Source organism: Leptidea sinapis, chromosome 20 (genome assembly GCF_905404315.1).
Source record: "Leptidea sinapis chromosome 20, ilLepSina1.1, whole genome shotgun sequence".
Classification (NCBI taxonomy): Eukaryota; Metazoa; Arthropoda; class Insecta; order Lepidoptera; family Pieridae; genus Leptidea; species Leptidea sinapis.
Genome location: NC_066284.1, coordinates 4,536,953 through 4,564,937, shown reverse-complemented (window position 1 = coordinate 4,564,937; position 27,985 = coordinate 4,536,953). Strand labels below are relative to the sequence as shown.

The following is a 27,985-nucleotide window of genomic DNA, read 5'->3' as shown; positions in this document are numbered from 1 at the left end:
GTGCCAATTAATACAATTAATTTATATAATAATTATAATTAGTGAACCTTACATGATTGCAGTAACCCAAGACCACAAACCCGAGGAGCGTCTATTGATTCAGGGGACAGGGTTCGAAGAGCAGGCGTCGTCTTTTGTGAAGTTCATGCAAGAGGAGATGGGGTACGAGCTAGCTGCCTGGTCGAAGGTCCCGTACCTCTGCGAGGGAGACTTCGCGCAGGCCTACTACTGGCTTGACGACTCCGTGTATGTGTTCAGACCAATTAAAAAACCATGAACACATTCAACTTCAACATTTTTCCACAATTTACATTTTTATATACTAACCCCCTTATTCATAATGGTCCGCTAACTTTAAACAGTCGCTAAGGAGTGTTTTTTCTCGTTCTGACTTAGGTCAATAGAAGAAGACAGAGTGAGAATTAGCAACGCTTTAAGTTAGCAGACTATTATGAATAAGGGGGTTTATTTATACTTTTAAGAATACCCACGAATTGAATAAATTTTGAATAATTTATACGTCTAAGTATAGACCGTGACAGCTGTGAACATGTCGAAAAAATAGCGGTGAACTGTTAGACTCTATTTTCAGCAACGCACGCACACTAATACAAAGTGACTAACATATCACGAGTGTAAGACGTAGCTGCCCTGCACACTTAAGTAATCTGCCTGCCTGCGTGAAATGTTGTAAGAATATGACTAAGAATGTTAAGATTAAGGGTTCACCGTCACCTAAGATCAGTTTAATTTAATTAATTAGTTCCTAAATAAAATAAACCTCAATACATTATTGTATTCTGTAACATGTAGGGAGTTGATTGCATTTAAATTGTACTATTTTTAATTAATTACTAAAAAATTACATTCAATGTTTGTCTCTGGGTTAGAATTAATTGTATTTATATTCTACAAATATATAGAAGTTTTATGAGAGAAATGGAAATGGGTAAATTCGAAATTCAAATAATTAAGTCGTGTGGAACAACTTTACAAACGTAACATTCATATTGCAATACATAAAGGCGACAAGTGAGATTATTTATTTGATAACCACATTATAAATTCATGTTTTTTTTTTATAAAAGAATTCAAAACGGATAAAAACCATATGTTATTTCTATTTTATATTTGATTGTTATATAAAATTACATTAAGCATATTTTGTCTATTTCTTATCTTTATAGTCAGTGGCAATGTGAAATTAAACTTTATTAATATATTTTTACAAGTATTGGATTTAAATAGTTCTTTTTTAAATTAAATGTGTGAGTAGGCTGTAATCATTTGGGCTTCATTTTAATAAACATTCCATCTTCAATACTTAACTTACAATGCCCCAGTTTTTTCTCAACTTTTTAATAAAACCTTAATTCGTAATATAGATCTTCAAAAACAAGCTTCAATTGTTTTGGGAAATTAAATAATTTTTTCCATAGATTAAGATAGACAAGGTTGTTATTTATGTAAGGGGAGAATTTTACTTTTAATGGTTAAATTTTGAAATAAAAAAATGTTTAGGTTAATGTTTTTTTTACACTGTAATCATTTTGTACGGTATCTATATATTGCAGTATTGTATTCTAAAAATTATATGAATACATTATACCTGGTAATTGGAAATGTTAACTTGATATACTTAATACGTAAGTATCGATCATTCCGCGGTGCAAATGATACCCTGATTTAATTATTACAAATAATTGATTTATTTATTACAAATAATTAAATCAGGGTATCATAACGTCTACATTACACGAAATTGACGTTTGATTTAAATATTATGATATTAACATTGGCTGTTCACGTTTTTTACGTAATTGCGATTTGCTAATTATATGAATGTTAAGTACTTAATGTGTAGGTGACTTTGGGTTATTATAGAATAGATCACTGATTCATTCAACACCGGTATAGTATAAAAATTATCCGATGCGCCATTGGCTTGTTAATTTTCGTCCAGGTGGCCATTAAATCGAAATTAGGAATTTCCCAAATATATTTTCCCACTTATATTTTCTTCTAAATCTTCAAATTCATTTTCTAAAATTGAAGAAGCGGTACAGTCGATTTTTACATTCAAATGCAATCGTAAATTAACGAGCCGATATTAATATTTTAATCTATCATATTGAAATGTTCTAATAATCTTTTGTTATTGATCCTAGTGTCTGATGATTTGTGTTGATTAAATAATCTTGTATGATAGATCGTATCTAGAGAACGGTCGTAAGTTACTCATAATAATATAAACTGTATACCGGTGGAAGTTCTGTCACAATCGATCCAGTCGTTTTGGAGAGTAGCCGGAACAAACAGAAAGACAGACAAAAATAAATAAAATGTTACTCTGGTACAAATACCTACTAGTGAACATTCGTATGTATTTAATATAACGCTGTTATTTTAATATTATAAGACTTCACTTTAATTTTATTTATATGTATTAATTAATTGTAAATTTTACTTGGCTTGAGGTCTAAAACTAAAAAACTATTATTCACTAACGGCCGTTTTCAATAACCTCAAACACAACAAGCTTAAATATCCTTGGTTTAACTTACTAGAGGTAGACAAATCAATATTGGACATAAATATGGATAGATGAGATCTTGTAATTAAACGGTTACAGCAATGTATCCGTAACTAGAGATACGTCATTGAAAACGGCCGTTAGTGAAATATTCCTGATAGCAGTAATTTTATGTTGTTAACAACATTACGTCAAATGTAATGTAAACATTTAAGAAGTATGTCGCGTATTGTATGATGATGTGCTTTTGTATGGTCCATTTTTCGAGGGCATTCGTATTGTATTGTCTGTGTTTCTGTCACAAGTTTTGTTTGTCGAAGTAGCGTTGCATATCTGGTATGACGAAAGAACATGCGCTGCTAAGCTACGAGAATTCTGCCCGCAACGAAGTCGCGTAGAATACTGTTATATCGCGCCTCCTAGAACTGCTCAGAATATCGGGATAAAACTATCATTGTTATCAAATGTTTCATTTAATCACGTTTAACTAAAAAGCTAAAAGTAAATCAGTCTCCTTACAAGGTTAGGGCGTACGTCTTTCATTTGGCACTTTTCACCCGAAGTGAAAAATTATCTGTTAATACGGCTTTACTCACGTTTTTGTCAGTGTCGCTACCGACTAGTTTCGGACTATTCGGAGGTCCTACATCAGGGTGAGTGTGGTAGGTTGTTTAAAAACAAAATAAAACGATAAGAGCCGAATGAATTCATTAAAAAAAAGAACCAACCACGTAGAATATTTTCATTTGATATTAACCTTTTACTATTCCAAGACATCAACCATCACCAGAACATCAATGTACCTACCGGATGATGATATGAAATCATAATAAGGTTCATAAGACGATATTTAGTATTTTTTGTTCTGACTGGTCGAGCTTCCCCCAGTTAGCTCTCAGACGGACTTCATCCGTGGGTTACATGGCCGAGCGTGATGACTCAGTTTCATTCGATTACATAAAATAAATCACTCAGCGCGCCTATAGTAGTTTTCACTTCCACTTATATCAATAAAATGGTAGAATTTCCTTCTCGATTGGACTGACAGATAGACACTCTCTTCTCATCTGTGTGAACATGTGAATAATGAATTAAAATAATGTGTAATAATGTAATGACGCGCCGTGTTACTACAGAGTCGTATCACATAAACTCAGTTGTTACAAGACGAATGTTCCTCGTTATCCTCTACATTGTGATATTTTAACTCTTTGTATATTGTGAACTTTACATTTACCTACTCGTTAAAATAAGTGTAAATTTATTAAATCGATACCCATTTTGATTAAATGTTGTTTGTAATATAAACATAAAGTTAAAACACAATAAAACTCTCCAGTTCATAATTTATATTGTGTTTATTTCAAGCTTTTTCCACATTACTTACATTTAACTCAATTACATGGCAAGGCCAAAATATACCCTATACATATTATTTATAGGCAAAACATAAATGATATTTTTAACACAAATAAAACTAAATAGACAATAGTCAGACCAAAATAAATCCCAATACATTTTTATCAATTTATCACAGTATATAAGATGCCGAAATATTTTTAATAGATGATTTATTACAATTATGAAATCAATAAACAATAAAGACAAAATATAAAACAATACAAAATGCTGTACATTCAGCAATGACAATAAATGAAATATACGAATAATAGTTTATATAACGGATGGATACATCTCGCAACTTAAAACAACTATAAGACAAAAACGATAGTGATGACAATGCCAGATTGTCGCGGTTTTATAATTTTGACTAGAAATCATAATAAATTTTAATTGAAGAGATTCATTTGAAACAGAAAAAATAATTTAAATAATACATTCGAGTTAATTTGATGTTATGTTATATTTTTTAAGTTCCAGTTTCAATTTTATAAATGAAAATATTTCCTAATAATAATATATATAATAGGTCGTATAAAAAGCTCATTCAACCAAATCAGCATGGTTGACAAAGCATGGACTAAAATGTAAGAAAAAACAATACATGTATACATATTCTCGTTAACTAATAAAAAGCATTTAGAAGAAGTAAACTAATATAGATTGTTGTTAATAATTTTAAAACATGACTCATTTGCGTTATTTTTATTAGATATTGAATAGAATATAGATCAATTTTTTATTCGTGATATTTGAAAATAAATGGTGCTCCCCATATATATATATATATCAGTCACGAAAAAGACCCGATTAACAAATGACAATAGCCTCATTGTAATTTTAATGTATGGATAAGACACCTACGAACTAATTAATTTGATATTTATATTAAATAAGAACTACAAACAAACAAGCATTATAACACAGCATAATGCGGGAAAAAATAAAATAAAAAATATTAGACATGGTCACAACAAACCTTCAAAAATGATGAAAAATTTTAGTATAAAAATAATAAAAAAAAACTCTACAAACGTATAATACGTACACGTATACAAAAAAACAGGGTTTTTGGTGCCTTTTCTCAAGCTTTGTACTACGCATGCGCGCACAAATACGTATTAACACTTGTAGCACGAGCGGAGGTGGCACGAAGCAGAGCACGAACACCAACGGATAACAACGGGTCATCAGTTTTATAATCATTTTAAGATGTGCATTGTGCAAGAACCTCTAAGCTGCATATGAAGTCCTGGTACATGTTGCTACGATGACACATGACTTCAACCGTAATGAAAGACATGACTTCAACCGTAATGAAAGACATTACTATCACCGCTACCATATTTATGTTCACATGTAGTAATACGTCGTGCGCATGACGTCAGAATATATAAAGATATACTCGCATCATACATAAGACAATCTCTTGTTCAACTATGATCGCCTGGTACGAAAACACTGTATAATGCTTCCTATCTCATTTTCTCCCACGTATAATCTTACGAATTTATGTGTCTGTCTCTTTTTACTGTCGCTTTTTCGTTTCATTTATTTTCAAATCACAACAATACTAAAGAAGTTGCCACTTCAAAATGTAATGATATACCAAAATGGAGGTCATCGATATAACATCATCGATAAAAAATATTTTTTACTATATTGGAAAGGCAATATTTTTTCACTTTTCTCAGAAAAAATATTTTGAATAATATCCTAATACGCATCATTTTGTCTCTAGAATTTCTCACAACGAGCGCCTTACATAAAATTTGTAATTGGTGACGCTTCTTGTTTGTAGAAAGTTCCTCGTTACGTTGTTTACAAATTTAATTTGGGGAGATTAAACGCAATATGTATAGCTTTTTGAAATTATCACTCTATAAAACAACAATATTGAAAATAAAAAACAATACCTTGACAATAACCAATATTAACAAAACTGCCAATAAAGGGCGCGGGTCTTACACGGTTAGGGAAACTAATGCGCAGTTAATCAATCGCACTGGGATTTCAAACAATAAATTAAAAATGATTAATGTTAGCAAAGGTCGAGCCGAAGTGACCGGTGACCCCTACTACGCTAGTCCATCAATGTATAGGCTGTATAAAATCCGATCACATCTAATATTAAAACTTCTATCCGCCTACTCTTACAATTTAAAATACACGCTGAAGATATATAAATTGAATTCAGGCTTTGCCTAGTTATTGCACTAAACATATTATCTTATTTAGAATCTTACATATAACGTGATTTTTGGAAGATAAAGAGATACACGCAAAACACGAATCATAATAATAAACTTTAAAAAAAAAATATTAGTATCTACCGAAACTGTTCAAACATCTAAAAATAAATGAAAATCTTAACTTATTTATAAAAAAAAATATCCACACAGTAAGGCGACACTCATAACTAATATTAATGCCAAAGATAACTATAGTAGTTTTACTTTATAAATGTACATTCCTTAACCTATAAAGTGCAAGCGAGCACACGACATCGGCAATACTGCTCTCTCGTTTTACACCCAGTGGCTATAAAGATAAAGTAGGTGCAACAAAATTGGTGGAACATCTCCAGTACCTTCCGGCTACTAATATTCGCTATATTTACCTGGTCAGTTATAATTTCAGCCACCTATAGGTATATGTATCCTTTTCTGTATGGGGACTGTTTGGTATTGTTATTTAGATTTTAATTGCTTGGGCCGTTACTTTCTGTAATGTAAGGTATGTTCATAATATCTTATTGTATTAAATGAATTATGTAGAAGACTGTTTAAGACAGTATTGCCGAAATAGCACTGCCAGGCCATTCACTAAATTACAATGTTGCAGCCATATATATTGGTGTGAAGTACATCCCGTTTAAAAACCTTTTAAGGCAAAGCTATTACACAATCAAATAATAGTCCACTAAGTAACTTACGTACAACTTTACACAAGCGTTCACTTTGCAGTCTTTAGTCACATACGCTCAATGGGATGTTGTCACTTCAAAAACTTATTCCGAACTAAGGTTACAATAAATAAATAGCCAATTAGATAAACATTACAATAAATAGTTAAAGAATAAAAGGCGGGTTTTGACGAAGGAAATAAATTTAGAATTCCGTTTCAAGCTTGTAAGCAGAAAAACTAAAACAGGGTTGCCAACATAAAAAAAACACTAATTACCTCACACTGGCAGTTTTATACACCAGAAAGAGTAACCTTTTACCCTAGTGTTAGTAATCTAGTCAACTAAACCGATTTGAAATTCAACACTTTTTATGGTAATGAGTGGAGGAGAGAAAGATTAGCGCGCAATTTTTCATAACAGTTTCTGTATGAGTCGTGGCGTATTGCATCACAAATCTACATAGATTTCGTTCAATTCACAATTTTATTCATAAATCGCCAGAACTTCGCCCCGCACGAATCCTACATTGATACCCTGTTTCATTAATAACCATTATAGCGGTAATTTTTCTTTCCTCTATTTGGTTTTAAGTGTCGTTACCAGCATACAGCATATATAGAGTAAGCTCTATTGGTATAAGTACCATTTAGAGCGCCCAGCTTAAAATTTTAATACTTTTGCTTAAAATTTATATTTAATGGATTAATAAATTTTCAAACAACAAAAATTGGTTAAGATTTTAGTAATACAATACGGAGGTAATTAGTGTTTCATTGTGTTACCCTATAGAGCTCTAGTTCCTAACTCTATCACCATAAGTTAATTTAACTACAGCACTCTCTTAAATACAATACTAACATTACACTTATCACAGTGTAAATAATGCACTTAATATATATATATATATATGATAAAATCATTATGTTAAACCAACCCCTCCACACGTCATAAATTAAACATTAGTACAAAAAGTACATACCGAATACTTAAATCGAATTTTAAATATAACACAAATAAAACTAGTAATATATTGCATTTGTGCGAAACATTATGTCAGTAATATAAATAGTCTGTAAAGCATGTTCTTCTTCATAAATATTACCTTCGTACAATGTCATATAATATATTTAGTATATGTTCTATTAGTACTTTCGAAGACAGCCGCGACCGCGGTGTAAATATTATATGCACAAATATTTCTACAAAGAAAATATTTTATAACGGGTAAACCAATACCACATACAACCAACAGTAGGTACCACCAAAAAAAGGTAATAATGCCAGTGAAAAAGTTATTGAATATGACAGTTCATATATCTAGGATATATAAAAAATACGAATATAACAAAAATAATTAAAAGGTTTAAACAAGCACAAATATAACTTTGACACCTAACAATACAGAATACAAGTGATATATAAATAAACATGTGACAGTGTGTTTGTTAGTGTGTGTGTACCTACATCAATAAATGCACAACTGTTAGTTACCACTTACTATCTTACGACTTTCCAGCTCTTCCATATTGGTGGAACTGAAAAAAGTACAAAAATAATTATTTTTAAAGTGGACTGTATTACTACAGAGAACTCAATTCCGATCAAAAGCAAAGAAGCTTTTTTGGGTTGTCAGGTATTTTTTTTCTGGTTGCCTGGTGTATAATATCCAGGCTTTGGCATTCAAGGATTGGTTTCTTGCGATGCCAAACATGCTCTTTGCAAAGGGGGCTGCCGGTGAAACTATTAACTATAACATAAAGTGTCAGTTCAGTGAGAAGTTACCGGTTATAGTAGCGATCGTGCGAAAATATACGGTTTCAGACACAGAAGCATCTTAATTAGTTTCGACCATAACATCCACAGAGAGAGGACATCGACGCCAAAGTAAGTCTAACTGGCACGGAAAGTATCGCTGTCTGTAGAACTACAGTTCTACCTCTGCCTACCTGTACGTAAGAAGGACGGCACTTACCGTAGCTTGTCGTCGTTCTTCCAGGAGGTGACCTGTATGTGTGGAGGAGGCAGGTAGCTCCGCAGTGACTGAACCAATTGTATTGTATCCAGCAGTACTGAAATATACCGTTAATTTATACTAGATGTCATTTTTTGAAATTTCGAAAGCATCAAAATATTTACAAAGATTGTTGAGTTCATGTTAGACATTAATTAATGATCACAACTATGTAAGTTTTGTGTTATATTGGGATTAGTATCGGTTTGGAAGTGTCTTGTTTCTGAGGACATTTCTCGAAAATTTTACTATATATAGTATATGGATAAGAGAAAGAAACTTATAACAAGAAAAAGGCCGCCAGGGGCCAATGGATCAATGATCCATGGATCAAATCAATTTATACCTAAAAAGGAAGTTCAAATAAAAATTTTTACAGTCTGAACTGATAACCGCAAAAAAATGGTAAGCTAATTTACATTCTTATTACCTACTAAATGTTATAAATTTTAAAATGATAAGCGTATTAACGACTATATTTACAGGGTCTACCGCGTCGGAAAATCAATAAACGTCCCCTGTGCAGCACCTAAGGTCGTTAGTGCGCCGTGCCAGTTCAGCCTAATGAATCTATCTTAGAAAAGCGATTGTATGAAATGAGCAGCGATTGATAGATTGACAGATGATGGCTTTAATCTTGTAAAAAAACGGAGATAGCTGGAATCCACTACGTTTTACGGCCATTTTCAATAACGTATCTCTAGTAACGGATAGATGGCTATCGCCGTTTAATGACAAGATCTTATCAATCGTTAGTTATGTCCAATATAGTTATATTATTTGTTATAGTCCAGTGCTATCTGTTGATAGGTTATTGAAATGTAAGTAAGTGATAAGGGATGGATTTTTCTAACTCTAGTAAGTTAAACTAAGGATAGATAGGTTATTGAAAACGGCCGTTAAGCAACTGTTCGCTTTCAAACTTAGCCGGATTATACTTTGTCGCAATTGCATTTTGTAATTGCTATTTCAAACTTATGTCAAATCTCACTGCACGTTTCATACTAAACCAATTTTTACTTAGGCAGTACCTAATCTTATTACGTATTTTTTATGAAAATAAGGGACAAGACGAACAGGACGTTCAGCTGATCTTTATTGATACGCCCTGCCCATTACAATGCCATTAGAAGTGGGAGAGTCACGCTGCCGTATTTTGACGTCAGCACAATCCGGCCAGACTCGTCCGGGTTAATTACCACACTCGCACAGAATACCGGCGTGAAGTAGCGGCCTAGTGCCGCTATGTTTCGCATAGGTTAGTGTCGAGGACCGGTGGCCATTCCCCCCCCCCTCCACCCGAATATGACAGCGCTACTAAAAAAGATTTTACCCCAGGAGGGTACCGGCTCTACCAGAGTTGGAGAATAGCCGATATACCCGAATAGAGTGCCCTCCCCGGGCACTCTAGCTCGGGCTGCCCTTCGTATTCTGGGGAGGGCACAGAACCGCGCATGACCAAGGACAAACGAGGCAATATTACCTCGGCACCCCGCTCCACACTCAACGTGGACTTTGGCAATATCAGGGGAATTCACTCCAATTTAAACGCCGTCCACCACCACCTTGAGACGGCGCAGCCGGCCTTGTATTTCCTTACTGAGACGCAGATATCTCGACCTAGCGATACGTCATATTTAACGTACCCCGGGTACAAAATTGAGCACAATTTTTTGCCTCATGCCGGGGTATGTGTGTACGTTAGGGAGGATATCTGCTGTCACCGTCTCAGCAATTTTGAGGGTAGGGACCTGTCCACTCTCTAGCTCCGCGTAGATTTAGAGGATCGCGTCCGCATCTATGCGTGTGTCTACAGGTCCCATAGTGGTAACGCAGAAACCGATCATCTCATGGGCTGCGTTCAAGCGGCAATTGACGACGTACTTGCACAGATCCCCTCCGCTGAAATCGTAGTCTTGGGTGATTTCAACGGGCACAATGCCGAATGGCTTGGATCACGTACCACAGATTACGCAGGGCGATCTGTGCCTAATTTTGCATTGGCATATGGTCTGTCCCAATTGGTTGAGTCGCCAACGCGGCTCCCGGATGTGGATAGCCACATGCCGTCCTTATTGGATCTTCTGCTGACTACACATCCCGATGGTTACCAGGTCTTTGTCGACGCCCCTCTCGGAACGTCCGACCATTGCCTGGTCAGGAGTGTAGTGCCTATCCGACGCCAACGTCGCAGACCACCAGCGACCCGCCGCGTCTGGCACTACAAGTCAGCAGATTGGGATAGGATGCGTGCCTTTTTTGCATCCTACTCTTGGGGCAAGTTTTGTTTCCCTTCGGATGATCCTAGTGCCTGCGCCGTTGCAGTAGCCGATGTGATACTACAGGGTATGGATATTTTATACCAAACTCTGTAGTACCCATCGGTGGCAGATCACAGCCCTGGTTCGATGCGTCAGGTAAAGCAGCATCTGACTGCAAAAAACAGGCGTATCGAGCTTGGGTTGCGGCGCTGGGCACAAAGGATCCGAACTGCATAGTTCTTAAAAGGGAAATACAACCGTGCCTCCAGATTTTTTAAGCGGCAAATCGCCCGTGCAAAATCTAAACACGTCGTCAAAATCGGCGAGCAGCTTCCAGTTACCCGACCGGAACACGCAAGTTCTGGTCGTTGTCGAAAGCTGCTCTTGGTAACTTCAGCCAGCCGTCCATGCCGCCGTTGCACATGAGGAATGACACCCTGGCCCATACGGCAAAAGAGAAAGCCGATCTCTTGTGCACTCTTTTCGCCTCCAACTCGACTCTTGACGACAACGGAAAGCACCGCCGACCATCCCGCGGTGTCAGAGCTTTATGCCTGAAGTACAGTTCAGACAGAAAACTGTTAGGCGAGCTCTGTTTTCGTTGGACGTCAGGAAGTCGAGCGGGCCGGACGGCATTTCTCCAATCGTGCTTAGAACGTGTGCCCCTGAGTTGACGCCGGTGCTAACGCGTTTATTCCGGCACTCTAATTCTAAAGGCGTAGTCCCTGACTCATGGAAGTCTGCCCTTGTCCATCCGATCCAAAAAAAAGGAGACAATTCGGATCCGGCAAACTACAGGCCTATTGCTATTACCTCCCTGCTCTCCAAAATCATGGAGAGCATAATTAGCCGTCAGCTCTTGGTATACCTAGAGGGTCACCAGTTGATCAACGACCGACAATACGGGTATCGCCATGGTCGGTCGGCAGGTGATCTTCTGGTATACCTGACACATAGTTGGGCTGCGGCTATTGAAAGCAAGGGGGAAGGCCTGGCAGTTAGCCTGGATATAGCGAAGGCTTTTGATCGTGTATGGCACAAGGCGCTTCTCTCCAAACTTCCATCCTTTGGGCTTCCCGAGAGCTTGTGCAAGTGGACCTCCAGCTTCCTCACTGGGCGTAGCATACAGGTCGTTGTTGACGGATATTGTTCGAACCCGAAGCCCGTGAATGCTGGAGTGCCCCAAGGCTGTGTGCTGTCTCCCACGCTGTTTCTTCTACATATCAATGATATGTTGGACACCTCCAACATTCATTGCTATGCAGACGACAGCACTGGTGATGCCATATACACGGGCCATGCAGGTCTCTCTCGGGAAATCGTCGACCAGTGCCGGGAGAAACTTGTGTCTTCTATCGAGTCCTCTCTTGAAAGGTCGCGGAATGGGGAAAATTGAACCTTGTCCAATTTAACTCCCAGAAGACTCAAGTTTGCGCGTTTACCAGTAAAAAAACCCCATTTGTCGTATCACCGCTTTTCGACAACACTTCCCTCAAAGCCTCGCCTAGTATCGGAATACTGGGTCTTGAAATCTCGAGCGATTGCCAATTTCGTGGTCATCTGGAAGGCAAAGCCAAATTGGCTTCAAAGAAACTGGGCGTCATTAATAGAGCACGGCAATACTTCAAGCCGGCCCACATACTAGCGCTCTATAAAGCGCAGGTCCGGCCACACATGGAGTATTGCTGTCATCTCTGGTCTGGCGCACCCCAGTATCAGCTCGATCCATTTGACCGCGTGCAACGCAGAGCAGCTCGAATTGTCGGGGACCCAGTGCTCTGTGAACGGCTGGATCACTTGGCGTTGCGTAGAGACGTCGCTTCATTGTGTGTCTTCTACCGCATTTATCACGGGGAATGTTCCGAAGAGCTGTTTAACCTGATTCCTGCCGCCGAATTCCACCTTCGCACGACACGCCACAAGTTAGGATATCATCCTCACCATCTGGATGTGTGGCGGTCCTCCACAGTGCGGTTTTCAAGGAGCTTTCTTCCACGTACTACAAAGCTGTGGAATGAGCTTCCTTGTGCGGTGGTTCAGGGACGATACGACATGGGTACCTTCAAAAAAAGCGCGTACACCTTCCTTAAAGGGCCGGCAACGCTCCTGTGATTCCTCTGGTGTTGCAAGAGATTGTGGGCGGCGGTGATCACTTAACAACAGGTGACCCGTACGCTCGTTTGTCCTCCTATTCCATAAAAAAAAAATGCAGTGCCGCTCAGGATTATTGAAAAACCTAAAATTCTGAGCGGCACAACAATTGCGCTCGTCATCTTAGGACATAGGATGTTATGTCTCCCTTCAGACCGAAACACAGTAATGCTTACACATGACTGCTTCACGGCAGAAATAGGCGCCGTCGTAGTACCCATAATCTAGTCCTCACTCACGCTCCCACGTAGTATGTACAACATGTTCGTGCCCGTGACCGCACGCTACTCACTCTTCTGCAGCTGCTCGCTCTGCTTCCCGTACGGCTTGCACATGGCGGGCCGCACACACGGTCTCATCCGCTGCAGGTTGCGGGCCAGCTCCGCGAACGTAGTATGTACAACATGTTCGTGCCCGTGACCGCACGCTACTCACTCTTCTGCAGCTGCTCGCTCTGCTTCCCGTACGGCTTGCACATGGCGGGCCGCACACACGGTCTCATCCGCTGCAGGTTGCGGGCCAGCTCCGCGAACGTAGTATGTACAACATGTTCGTGCCCGTGACCGCACGCTACTCACTCTTCTGCAGCTGCTCGCTCTGCTTCCCGTACGGCTTGCACATGGCGGGCCGCACACACGGTCTCATCCGCTGCAGGTTGCGGGCCAGCTCCGCGAACGCCCGCACCACCCGCTCCTGCCCCCCGCCGCCCCCCGCACCGCTACCCGCGCCCGCACCTGCTGCCGCTACGGTCGCGCCGCCGCTCGACAGAGACTCCAGGCTATCTAAATTTGCTCTGTCGTAATAAAAACACCTATTAATATATAATAAGTACACATTATTTTAATTATTTCGCTATCGTATACGTCCTCATATAAATAGAAATATGTATATTATTGAAGTGAAACTTCTTTAGGCGCATGAGGGTAAATTTTATACGAATGAAACGAAATAGAGCGTCACGAAAATGTGGGACGATTTTGTTCAACACGTGAAGGAGGTTTTTTTTCAAGGGAAAGAGCGATTGACACCGATTGAGGAAGAGTATTTCTTACTCTTAGGCTTCCCTACTAGCCTTGTATCGTGCAGGTTTTTTTTTAAATCCAAGATGGCCACCGCGCAAGATTATGATTTCAACATTTTGGATATCTTATTAGAGGTTCTCGCGGTTGCAGAGAACGAATTTGGGAGCATTTTTGAAATACAAGATGGCCGCAGCCCAAAATTATGATTTCAACAAAATTAATATCGAATCCGAGGTTCTCGAGGGTGCAGAAAACTAATTTGGGATCATTTTTTAATCCAGTGTCTATATGTGCGAATAGTGTCAAGAATTTTCTTGTGGGACGTTTTTATCCAAGAAGAGGGAGAGGGAGATTGAGACCGATTGAGATAGGGTGAGAAAGAGCGAACGTAACATGAAGGCACATGGCATCGCTAGTAAGTAGAACAACTTCGCTACTAGCGTTGTATCGTGCAGGTTTAGTGCGCGGTCGCTAGTTAGTAGAACATCTTCCCTACTAGAGTTATATCGTACAGGTTCAGCGCGCGGCAGCGAAAACGTAGTACATCTTCTCCACTAACTTTGTATCGAGCAGTAAGTAGAACATCTAATAATTTCTAATATTGACAAAAAACATTTGGTTTAGTGAACAGATTAGGATAATTGATTTAAAATTAGTTTTCCAAAGAAGTTTCACTTCTGACATGTGTACTTTGTACGCACGCCATTTTTTCTTTGTTATCTATTTACAATAGGGAATGACAATAACATAAAATACTGCAACAACACTTGGTAAACGTCATGAAGCTACATCGGTACATAAAGGGGCTTTGACATGGGGAGAAGAACTGATAAGAAACTCCTAGCCAATCTTTTAAATCATATAAAAAGTTTGCCTATTAAATATAAAATTATATGGCCTGCGCAGAACCATACATGAACCATGCACCATTACCTTTTATATAATCTACTATATTATAGTAAGCCTTTTTTGTCAAAGAAGCTATAATATATTTCTTGAATTTGTGCATTTAATACCAAAACCTTTAAAGGAGCCGTCATCGAGGGGCCTATTCTGTATAATGGTCAGGCCTTCGTTACAACAAATTAAACAGAACTAAATAAAACGACGGAGCAATGGGTAGGGGAAGATGAAAAGTCGATTGAACGAAAAAAGCATAAGTAACTGGTTTTATACTAATAAAGCAGCAATTGCAAAATATTGGGCCAAAGACAGATCACTACTTACGTAACATCGCGACCATGTGCTACTTTATGGAAAGTATCTAGCACATTTTGAGAACTGAAAAGTGATAGGAGAAGTCCTCAACAATATGGCCACACTTACGTCCTATACTTAGGTCACACTAAAAGTTTTGCGTAACTTAAAAAAACATGTCCTAACCAAAAAATTATGTCTATTGCTTTTCAAAATACTCTCCTTTACATTTTAAACATTTTTTCATGCGATCGAAGCATTTTGTAAAACAGGAGGACCACAGATCTGAAGTCATGTTTTCTACGTACTGATTGAACGCTATGACAAATGATTTCCCACCAATTGTTTTTTTTTTGTTACTAAGAAGGTTGCAACGTTTCAAAAAATGTAACATTCGAAATTCAAATAGTTCCGATTAGCTAGAAGTACGAAACTTTTATCACGTATATATAACGTGCCCCATTTACACCGCAAGTATACTTTGATGCTTTTTGGACCACGTCGTACACGGGCTCTATATTATATGGCAACCCAATAACCACAGAGACACTATTTTGAGTTTAATATGCAAGCACTATTTGCAAGTTTTTAGTATGCAAGCAACAAGTGAAAGTACTGCGCTAACATCTGGCTAAACATTGTCTTATTAATAAACGCAATGAAAAGTTACTCAAAGTTAAAAAATTACTTCTCCTTGTCATGCAATTCTGCAGAGACAAAGGTAAGATAAAGACAAAAAAGTTTAAAATTTGGAATAACTTTACTTCGCGTTTATAAAAAACGCAGATTATGTTTCGAGTTAATTTTGGATTTTCAAAATCCCTTCCTTTTAACTTATTATCTTAAAAATACAGAGTTTGAGCAATTATACAGGAAACAACATGTTTGTTGACTCTTACCTTAAGAAGTCGGTTAATTTGTGTTCGTCACTGTAATGGTGTTTTGATTTTGTTTCTAGATTTGATTGCGACAGCGAGGTGGACCGTTGCGCGTACTTGTCCACTGACGACTGGTGACCTAGCGACCTGTTCTGATGCTGCAGCAACATCTGTTGGTGCTGAGTCAGCTTCTCCGCAGCCCGCCGCTCAGACTTATCACCAGCTAAATTTGCTGGAATTGTAAAAATGATTGATAAAGGACATTACCAATAGTCCAAACAATTATGCCCACCTTTGATACCTTGAGGTATGTTGTATACCAAACTAAATATCGAATAAATAATATAATTATTCAGTTTGTTTAAATGGCACACATAACAAAATAGATTCAGATTACTATGGGCAATTAATATAATATAATAATAATAATTTTTTATTTGCGAAAAACTGCCACCAATTTTTTTACAATTACAATAGATATGAACAATTAACATTAAATAAAGAAAAGAAAAAATAACAATACAAATGTTAAAAAACAATAAAGACTAATGCTTTAAAACATGTAAGTTTTATTTATTTAATAACTAGAAAACGAGGCAGCAGCGCGATTCGCAAAAAGGAAAGTTCTCAGCAAACGTTAGGACGTATTTTCCTAACACTGATATTATGAACTTCCTAATATATTTTTTCCGTGCGAGCTATTTTGGCAGTAATGTGTGAAAAAATAATTATAATATTTAAATATTTATCGTATATCTATATCTAACAAACAAAGCTCAGAACTTAACAAATTTATAAATCTGAAAAGAAAATATATGTCACGTAGTGATGCAGATACACGCATTAAAGTACATCCCCACTAGCTACACAAGTATTTAATAAAAATATATATAAAAAATGCATGAGTAATATAATATTATATAGATAAAATATATCCATTTTGATACCCATCCTCACTACAATCGATGTATTTAATTTAGTTTTTGCTCGTGAAATAATAGCTTTTTGTAGTTATTCTTAAAAGATTCCTTTGAGTGCAAATTTCGAAGTGGTGGTGGCAGGTTATTCCAACACTTAGTGGCTGCGTAGCGAAAGCTACCACGAAATGCGGATGTGTGGAAGATGGGTATATTTAAAGAGTCATGCGAAGCGCGGGACTTATGTGGAATGTTAGCATCACATCTCCATTTTAACTTTTTAAATAGATAAATAGGGATTTCGTTCTTTATTATACCGAATAGTAAAGTAGCAAAGTGCAATTTCATACGACTCCCCATTTTTAATAATGACTCTCTATTCAAATAAGGAGTAACGTGGTCTCGCCGCGGGATGGAGAAACAATATCTTGCACAAGCGTTTTGAACACGTTGTATGAGACGTTTAGTACGCTCCAAAAAGCGTGGACCTATGGCTGCATCCATATAATTAAATTTGGAAAGAATCAAAGATTCACAGAGGAGTACACGTAGTTCTTTTTTTATTGAGTTTCTGATTCGGTATAGTACTTTCAGTCTATAAAAGCAACTACGAACAATCTGAATTATATATTTTTCGAAACGTAAGTTTTCGTCTTTGAGCAAGCCAAGATTTCGGGCCTCGGTTACCCTCTCTATTTGTTCATTATTAATTTTAATGTTGGGTTTACCAGTTACTACTTTTTTAACTTGATGCCGAGTACCTATAACCATATATTTCGTTTTTTTCGAATTTAATAGCAATCCATTGGATTTCGACCAGTCAAAGATCCGATTAAGGTCTGAGGTAATTGTATTGAAAGCTTCCTTGTCATACGGCTTGAAAGACAGGTAAATTTGTATGTCATCAGCAAACATATGAAATTTACAATATTTGATATGTTGAACCACGTCCGCTGTGTACAGAGTAAATAATAAGGGACCTAGGATAGACCCCTGAGGTACCCCTTTTTTAATTGGGAGAGGCCGCGAAGTGGTCACATTTCCGTCATGGTTAGTAATTTCGAAAACCACCGCAAAGTTCTTTCTCCTACGCCGTAGAATCGCAATTTAGCTAAGAGAAGATCGAAATTAATGGAATCGAATGCTTTGGAAAAATCTAATAGAACCATAACAGTAGCTTCCCCTGCATCTTGTGAAGAAAGTACGTCTATTACATCTATTAGGGCTGTAGTTGTGCTGTGTTGTTTCCTAAAACCTGACTGTCATGTAGGTAGAACATTGTTTTTTTCTAAATAGGTCAGAAGTCAAGAATTAGCATATCTTAATTATTATAAAAGGAAATTGAAAAACATAAAATAATTATATATAGACCAGTAACTGTATATCGCTACGATTGTTTGAATGCAAGCTTAACAAAGAACATTCCTTTTTTGAATGAAGACACTAATTCAAAGGTACCTATATTTTTTTTAATGATTTAGAAAGAATTCGACTGCATTTTTTGAGTTATAATTACAGTTTAAAACACTTTATAAGGCTGCTCAGCATTGAAATATATTGCTTGTGGCTTCTTCACAGCTTAGTTGCGTTAGTGAAACCAGAAAATTTAGCAATTAATCTGGAGTATAAAGTGATAACATTGATTCTATTCAATAACTTAATTTTGAATTCAATGTAAGTTAGAAATAAAAATCAAAAGTATCATAGACTTCTGCTTTAAAGAGTGTGTCAATTATTTATTTAATAATTATGAAGGTTTTGTAAGAATCTAAAAAGTTGTTATTTACTTTCTTGTGCTCGAATTTCATCAAAATATTTAGTCACAAAAAAACAGGGTACCATGTACAACAGGGATAGTCAGATTTCTAAATTCCAGTGTGGATCCATTGTGTGGCAGCGGAGGAAATCCAATCAGTGCCTGAGATTTTCCCTGGGGTTGTAGGTAAATCCTCTCCCACGTACTTCTACTATCGCCTAGCTTATTTATATGAATGCCATAGAGGCATAGAAGCATTAGTATATTAGATGGTTTACTATGGAGCTATTTTTTGTTAAGTAATAGTAGTATTTTCTTTGACTAACGCCAGTGTTACACATTTAAATAAAACACTTTTTAAATGATGAAAACGCGTGTCATTGTAACAGCAGATTTTGCGTAAAAATTACATTTTTATTATCATTTTAGTTAACCCGACGTTTCGAGACCTTTCCAGGTCACGTTTTCAGGGGCACTGTGGTTGAATCAACCGCAAAATCGAATGTAATCTAATATATAAACACAGTTATGAGTTAAGAGGTCCATTGGCATGTTTTTTTATGTTATACTAGCTGACCCGGCAAACGTTGTTTTGCCATTTAAATTGTATTGATCTTTTGCTTGCTAGTTGATAAGAGACGGCGCTAGTTGTATTCTTTAGTAACAATCACACTTCTTTTATATTTTGTATAATTCACACAATTATAGCCTATTTGTTATTCTGGTGTGTAAGCTATATTATTGTAAAGTTTCATCAAAATCTATTCAGTAGATTTTGCGTTAAAGAAGTTCAAACAGACATCCAGAAATACAAACTTCCACATTTATAATATTAGTAGGATTCATTGGTCAGTAACATACTATCAGGTGTAGTAATGGTTAATAAAATAAGTAAATATGATTTTTACTTAACAACTCACTGAGGGCAGCTAAATGGGGCGCAAGAGGCAGTTGATAGTCTTGTGGCAATGCTGTTCCTCTCAACAGTCTCTCTACTGCTTGACTGTCAGACAAGTTTGAGCTGCCTGCATCTGTAAACCATATTTTTAAGTAAAATTTCTTTAGGCGCGACTAAGAGGTAACTGGACGACTATGCAACGGAAGTCCTTTACGGCAAGATGGCGTCACATTTCTGTACCATCCGGTTTTTGGTTTATACGTCCATTATTAGGAAAGGCAAAGGGTTCGAGCCCAAACAGCCATATTCGTTAAAATTCAAAAACAACGTTATATTGATATGTGGTAATTAATAATCTAACCTACAATTTATTAATTTCAATTATTTTTCAATATTTTATTTTATGAGTGAAAATTTTAAATTGTGGAATGGTATTAAAAATTATAAATAGAATATAAAATGAGAATAATAATCAGTTAAATAAAACGGAGGATCCCAGGAATATTTTACTCTTTCATAAATAAATAAGAATAAAAGAGAAAAACAATAAACAAAGATAGAAGAAGAGAAGAACCTGATAATGACTTGACCTGTAAAAAGTGAAAGTGTTTATTTTCTAATGAATAATATCAATATTATTCTATATCAATCTTCGTAAAATAAATAAAATCTAACATGTTAAAATAATATAATTAAAAAGACTTTTTTTTCATTCTTGGTAGAGAATGAAATGCCAAATTTGCCCAAAAGATGAGGTTATATTGTGGTTGAGTCCTTAGTTGGAAGATGGCTTAAGCCTTAATTAATGTATTTATGTATCTGTTAATTATTCCTAAAGTTATTTAGGAATAAGGTTTTATTTCGTTTTATTTCAATCGCGCGTAAAGATTACACGCACACACTTTTTTTTATAAAATTGCGATTGTACAACCATATTCCTGACATTTGAACATAACATAACAGAGTAGTAATTCAAACTAATGTAGTATTATCAATAATAGTTCTTCAGATGAAAGACGCGATTATTAAGTAGAACGAATTAGTTTATTTTCAACAACAGCTGGACTGGTGCGTTTTGCTTCGCCAAAAAAATTCGACATTTTGACCGAAAGTAAAAGACCGAAAAGAAAAAAATCACCACCAGTGCAACCTAACATAGCTATATTGGTTGGAGCGGTCATGTCACTATATATGTTTCCAGAGTTTCATTTCAATTGTACTAACTATTTTCTAGTTTAAGGGAACATACAAACACACTTTGTTTTATACAGAGTAAAATACCTAGCAACGCAACAGTAAAACACAACACTTCAAACAGCATTTGTATTAATATCAGTACATACCTGGTATATAAGTAGGTTGTTGAGAAAGATGTTGCTGTATAGACTTCTGGGTCATCTCTAATTGATTCTTGTAATAGCGGCATGCAGGGTTCGGGCAGTTCTGTACAACCTCCACAATGAATTCTTTCTCCATTCCAAACTGCTCTCTTCCAATTGTGTAAGACTCTACAACCTATAAAACAATATTCTTGTAATAATAATTATTATTTGTGGTGGGAATATCAGGACGCAAGAGTTAAAAATAAAATTGTTATATGGTGGAGAGGATTGGCGCGTAGAGAATCTTAAAGTTATAATGAATATCAATTAGTCTAGTAGACCAGTGCTGAAGCCTTTGAAAATGATAAAAAGTGAAAAAAATAATACAAGGATGAAACCTATTGGAAAAGAAAGAGAATATAAAAAAATTAAAGGAAAAATATATTATGGGTGGTCTGAGGTCGGGAAATGCAAATCTATTTATAAAAAAAGGATAATATAACACTGAATCAGTATCCTTTTTACTTAAATTACAATTAGGTATGAATTTACTATGAAATGCTTTGTGATGGGCTTAAATTTTCTGAACATTTACCATAGTAATGTATATTTTTTTCACACCATAAGAAAGTAGAGATTTCAACGAACATAAAGCCTACCTAGACTGTTTTGAAGAAGCTGATATTTTGATCCCGTCATATTTTTTGATTGACAATGAGGGTTTTTTTTGGGATATTGAAAGGTAACTTCACCAAGGTTCATGGAAAAAAAATTACCACAACTTTGCTATTTAATTTTTGTCCATAGGTCTTCACCAGAAATCGAGATAAAAATTGTTTTACCCTTAAACACCCCCTCTTTTCCACTTCCCAGCCTCAGATTAGGAGTGGTAGTGCCATGTTGGGTCCTCACGGACACAACCGAATTGGGCCGGCACGCCTGGAGAAATACCACTCCCCCACTCGAAACCGGCGTGAAATAGCGGCTATGCCGCTGTGTTTCGTCCGGTGAGTGGGGTATCCGGAGGCCGACACCCCCCCTCCCAAATACAAATGGCAGCACAGACTAAAACGAGACTACTCCAGGACGGTACTAGGCTATGCAGCCCTGGAAAATCCGTCCCTGGGCGTCCACAATTAGGGCCTGTACCTAACAGTGGTTGCCCAGGCTGCCCCGCGTATTCTGGAGGGGGTAAATCTGCGCTGACTCGGGGCAGACAGAGCAGGAGGCTCAAACCACCCTCCTCCACACTCGCTGTGGACTTTTGCAACATCAGGGGGCTTCGCTCAAATTTAAATGCCGTCCACTTTCACCTGGAGACGGCGAAGCCGGCCCTGCTCTTTTTAACCGAGACACAGATATCCTCCCTGGCTGATTCATCTTACCTTTCCTACCCGGGGTATAATTTGGAACACTCCTTTATACCACGGGCTGGCGTGTGCGTTTACGTCAGGGAGGATGTCTGTTCTCGACGCCTGAGTTTTCTTGAAGGACATGACCTATCCATCATCTGGCTGCGTGTAGACTGCGATGACCATCCGCGAATCTACGCATGCCTGTATAGGTCCCATAGCGGTAACGCAGAGACTGACCGGCTCCTCGAACACATCCAAATGACTACAGATTCCGTGATGGAGCAGATCCTCACTGCAGAGATCGTGTTTCTTGGCGATTTTTACACCCACCACGCCGAATGGCTAGGCTCACGTACCACCGATCATGCAGGGAGATCTGTTCACGACTTCGCCTTAGCATATGGTCTGACGCAACTGGTTATTGCGCCAACGCGAATCCCAGATGTGCAAGATCATACACCTTCACTGTTGGACCTTCTGTTGACCTCACATCCGGACGGCTACCTAGTTTCCATTGACCCTCCTCTGGGATCGTCGGACCACTGCCTGATCCGAAGCACCGTGCCGATCACGCGCCCAACACGGCCCCGCTTCTTAGGCTGTCGCCGCGTGTGGCACTATAGGTCAGCAGAGTGGGACGAGATGCGGTGCTTTTTTGCATCCTACCCGTGGAGGCAGATCTGTTTTTCGCTGGGAGATCCAGATGCCGCTGCTGACGCTGTTGCTGATGTGGTACTGCAAGGTATGGAACTCTTCATTCCATCCTCCTCTGTGCCTATCGGTGGCAGGTCCCAACCATGGTTTGACCGCTCCTGCAAAATGGCCTCTCGCCGAAAGCAGGAGTGCTATCAGGCTTGGGTCAATGCGGTGGTATCTAAGGATGTGAATTCCAGCGAACTTAAAAAACACTTCAATCATGCCTCCAGGTCCTTCAAAAGAGTTATTGCTGACGCAAAGTCGAAGCACATTGGCAGAATTGGCGAGAGACTTGCACGCCTTCTTGCTGGGTTGCTCGCCAATGCTGTCCAAGGAAACTTCTGCCAGCCAGCCATTCCGCCACTGCACAGGGATGATGACTCGCTGGCCCATGACGCGAAAGAGAAAGCTGATCTCCTGGGCTCCCTCTTCGCGTCCAACTCGACTCTGGATGACCAAGGTGCACCACCACCGCATATGCCGCGGTGCGATTCATATATGCCGGAGGTAAAAATCCGGCATGGTGACGTGCTTAAGGCGCTTCTCACCTTGGACATTCACAAATCGAGCGGGCCCGATGGCATTCCCCCGATAGTGCTGCGGACATGTGCTCCGGAACTGGCGCCGGTCCTTACCCGTCTTTTCCGGCTCTCCTACTCATCAGGCGTAGTCCCGAAATTATGGAAGGCGGCTTTAGTGCACCCGATCCCTAAGAAAGGTGTACGCTCAGATCCGTCCAACTACCGCCCCATTGCCATTACCTCCATTTTCTCCAAAGTAATGGAGTCGATCATCAACCGCCAGCTCTTGGGATACCTAGAGGGGCACCAGCTGATCAGCGACTGCCAGTACGGTTTCCGTCAGGGTCGCTCAGCTGGTGATCTTCTTGCGTACCTCACCCATAAATGGGCGCAAGCGGTTGAGTCGAAGGGAGAGGCGTTGGCCGTGAGTTTGGACATAGCGAAGGCCTTTGATCGGGTGTGGCATAAAGCGCTTATAGCGAAACTGCCATCCTATGGGCTTCCCGAGAAGTTGTGCAAATGGGTCACTAGCTTTTTGGCTGATCGGAGCATCAAGGTTGTTATCAACGGTGCATGCTCCGACTTAAAACCCATAAACTCTGGTGTCCCGCAAGGCTGTGTGCTATCCCCTACGCTGTTTCTTCTGCATATCAATGATATGCTGCAAATCAGCAATATTCATTGCTATGCAGACGACAGCACGGGGTATGCTTCCTACACCGGCCGTGCCAACATGTCCCGGGATAGCGTCGACGAGAACCGGATCAAACTTGTCTGAAATCGAGACTATGCTTTGCAAAGTCTCGGAATGGGGCCGACAAAATTTAGTCCAATTCAACCCCAAGAAGACACAAGTTTGTGCGTTCACCACTAAAAAGACTCCCTTTGTCGTATCCCCTCGATTCGAGATCACTCCTCTAACTGCCACAGCCTGTATTGGCATACTTAGCGTCGATATATCGAGCGACGTTCAGTTCCGTGGTCACTTGGAAGAGAAGGACAAACTGGCCTCTAAAAAGGTTGGTGTACTCAGTAAGGCGAGACAGTACTTCACTAAAAGCCACCGCCTGCAACTTTATAAGGCGCAAATTCGGCCTCACATGGAGTACTGTTCTCACCTCTGGGCGGGTGCTCCCCAGTACCAGCTTCTTCCATTTGACCGCATACAACGAAGAGCGGCTCGAATCATCGACGATCAAGTCATCTCCGATCGGCTTGATTCTCTAGCATTGCGTAGAGATGTGGGTTCTCTCTGCATCTTCTACCGCATTTATCACGGGGAGTGATCAGAGGAGCTGTCCGGGTTGATTCCAGCGGCCGAATTCCACCATCGGACATTACGTGCAAAGTACCATCCGCAACACGTAGACGTCAGGCATTCAAAAAAAAAAAAAGATCACCTGTAATTTATTTTTCCTTTTTTCTTTTATGTTATATTCGCTTCTTCTTCCAATGGGTTTCATCCTACTATAATTTTTTTTGGTTTCAAAAATTATCGACCCTGGTCTATAGTGTTTTCTTTTTTCGAAAATTGTTTTATAAAATAGAACAATGGAGCAAAAACGTTGGTGCAATGTTGGTAATTAATATGTATGCAAAAATGCATACATATTAATTACATAAAAGTTTAAACATATTTTCAAAACAATGCAAACTAGCAAAACAACACAAGGCTGAACCATATAATCCATAAAAAACAACTATAATACTATTTAATTCCATATTGTAATATTGTTTACGTAATCTTCAATACTGTAATAAGCCTTCGACATGAGTTTGCATTTAATAAAAGATTTAAATTTATTTATTGATAATTCAGATACACTTTTTGGTAATTTATTGTAAAATTTAATACTATTGTATGCAAAAGAATTGTTTATTTTACAGAGCCTAGTAGGGGACACTATAAGCTTGTAGTTATATCTAGTAATAATACCTAAACATTAGTTCTGGTAGACACATATCTATGTACAAGTATTCATAATAGCATTCTGGCTTTATAAGAATATTCCAGTTCCAAGCTCAAACCCGAATTTTATTTTATATATCTGAGTTTTGAATTGTTTACATAATATGGGTTGTTTTATGTTTTATCTATTTGCCTAACATTGTATACCTACCAAAATCATTGTTTGTAAGTACCTACCTACAAAGAGTTAATTCTAGGTACAGCAAATTATTTATATTAATTGAGTTTTACTTGATGAGTGGAGCTGAACTCCTTAAAGTTATGATCATTGAAATGATTCTTTTAAAATATAGATCCCTAAAAAATTCATATAATATGTATAATGTTTTTTTGTAAATTGAATTAAACTGGTTAACTTACAGCTCTGACAGTAGCTTCTAGTCCGAGATGTAACCCATGAGGTCCATTCATGTGTTTTAACATAACTGCATTAGCAAAGTGCTCATAAGGTAAAATAATTTTACCATTCTCACGATATATTAACCTGCCTTGAGCATCAAGACCCACTCTTGATGCCATCATTCTGTGGAAAAATTATAAATAAATTACTTTTATGTACCAAATGATAATAATATTAGTTATTACAAAAGGCAGTATTCAAGGACATCAAAATATAGTAGTGAAAATTAATTCATAATCATTATTTCCAGATGTCAGCTAGATGGGTGTAAATCTTTTTAGATTGGAACCTTTTTGTGCCATCAAGCAGTATTGTGCAATTGATCTTTGTGTGTTGTTTTGAAGGGTGCTGTGGCTAGTAAAATCACTTGACTAATAAGATGTAACATCTTATATCTTAAATATATTATTAAATATGTTATCAAGAATACTGAGTGGCACTATGCAGAGAGTAACACTGACCATTAGATCTTGTTCTTGTATAAAAAAAGTCTAACTTTTAACGAACAAGTGTTACTATATAACATATAATTGATTTAATTCCCAAAACTATAGAAATGATTATATGAATACATAGGAACAAATTTGCATATATATATGAAAATAACAGCTTTTTACAATTCTCTAAAAGTTTGTCTATGTATCTATTTCTTGCCATAAATGAATATATGTTGTGAAGACACAGAGTGCAGCTCACTACAAAGAAAAGCTAATATTGATAATTTTCTTACCCATTACTTGAAGATTCTTTTTTTATGAGATTTATGTGAAATAATTAATTAAATAAAAAAAAAAAAACATTAGTTAATTTTATGTACCTATTTTAGACTTAATGTTACTAGTGGGCCATTGAGTATTCTAATAAGAATTGAAAACTTACTGCAAATAAGAAGAACTTGGTAACATGGAAGACTCTTTGAGATCACTAAAACACTGTAGTAACTCTATGCTCGGACTCCAGCCCTTGTTTTGTAAATACAGCTGCAACAGCATGTACAACTTCTCTGTGACATAGCCCTCGGCGCCGTGTGTAGATGCCGAAGTGGATGTGCTTGGTGCACTTGATGATCCACTGCTACTCTTAGCCAATACATTCTTCATCGTTTCGGCTAAATCCATTTTGTATATATCCAAATAGGTCCTCTTTTGGGAATCCTGAACATTGAACATTAAAATTGAAACAAAAAATTTTGAAAATCAATACAAATTTCGCAAAATACTTGCACAAAATGCACTCACCAGAATGAAAAAAGTAGCTCCACCAGAAATAGGTAAATGGACACGTTAAAATTTAGCAATATAATATAGACGTCGAGGAGTTTCTTTCAGGATATAAATAACACAAAAATAAAAGTTTTCATCAGAAAAGCCAGATCTAAGGCTTGTTTAAAATATAATGTCATTGTCAAATAACAATTGTCATTTTTTTTTTTTTTTTTTTTTTATATTAATTCGTTCTTTCGAACAGGCTATAGCCAGGGGCCTTACTGCCTTGTCGTTAGTATTTTCATTTCTTTGGTATTTATTATTTTCACTATTTTGTTTTACAAAAAGTCCAATCCAGTTTTCTCATTTCATCTTACATTATTTCCATTTTCCTTTTCCAATTATGTATATTCGATAGCGAATATTTATAGTAGTTTCTTTCATCAAATCCAATCCAGTCTTAAAGTCATCAGTTATTTTACCATTTCCGTTAATGTATAATTCTCTAAAGAATATTTTCCATATTTTCCTTTTAGTAAGTCCAAATCCAGTAATATAGTCTCTAATAATTTTCCCCTTTTCTT

The 27,985-nt window shown here is 37.6% G+C and overlaps 2 protein-coding genes across 5 annotated transcripts in view; one reads left to right on the top strand and one right to left on the bottom strand.

Annotated features, from left to right (window-relative positions):
- LOC126970320 (protein-L-histidine N-pros-methyltransferase) overlaps positions 1 to 3,881 on the top strand; it is a 111,491-nt gene extending 107,610 nt beyond the window's left edge. For both annotated transcript variants that reach the window (XM_050816165.1, XM_050816164.1), the window contains exon 5: positions 63 to 3,881. In XM_050816165.1, coding sequence (XP_050672122.1) covers positions 63 to 277 — 215 coding nt within the window. In that variant the 3' untranslated portion in view covers positions 278 to 3,881. The remainder of the gene's footprint in view (positions 1 to 62) is intronic.
- On the bottom strand, positions 3,873 to 27,581 carry LOC126970312 (uncharacterized). 3 transcript variants are annotated; one of them, XM_050816156.1, is made up of 9 exons: positions 27,435 to 27,581; positions 27,076 to 27,350; positions 26,157 to 26,319; positions 21,277 to 21,448; positions 19,944 to 20,066; positions 16,384 to 16,594; positions 13,844 to 14,058; positions 8,815 to 8,911; positions 3,873 to 8,377 (listed from the first exon to the last, which is right to left on the bottom strand). In XM_050816156.1, exons 2-9 carry the CDS (start codon positions 27,312 to 27,314, stop codon positions 8,326 to 8,328), a joined length of 1,272 nt encoding a protein of 423 aa, XP_050672113.1. In that variant the 5' UTR covers positions 27,315 to 27,350; positions 27,435 to 27,581; the 3' UTR covers positions 3,873 to 8,325. The 3 variants fall into 3 exon arrangements, with proteins under 3 accessions (XP_050672113.1, XP_050672110.1, XP_050672112.1); XM_050816153.1 differs by lacking the exon at positions 27,435 to 27,581 and having other exon boundaries at positions 27,076 to 27,365; XM_050816155.1 differs by lacking the exon at positions 27,435 to 27,581 and having other exon boundaries at positions 19,956 to 20,066; positions 27,076 to 27,365.
- Positions 27,582 to 27,985: the final 404 nt, after the last annotated feature.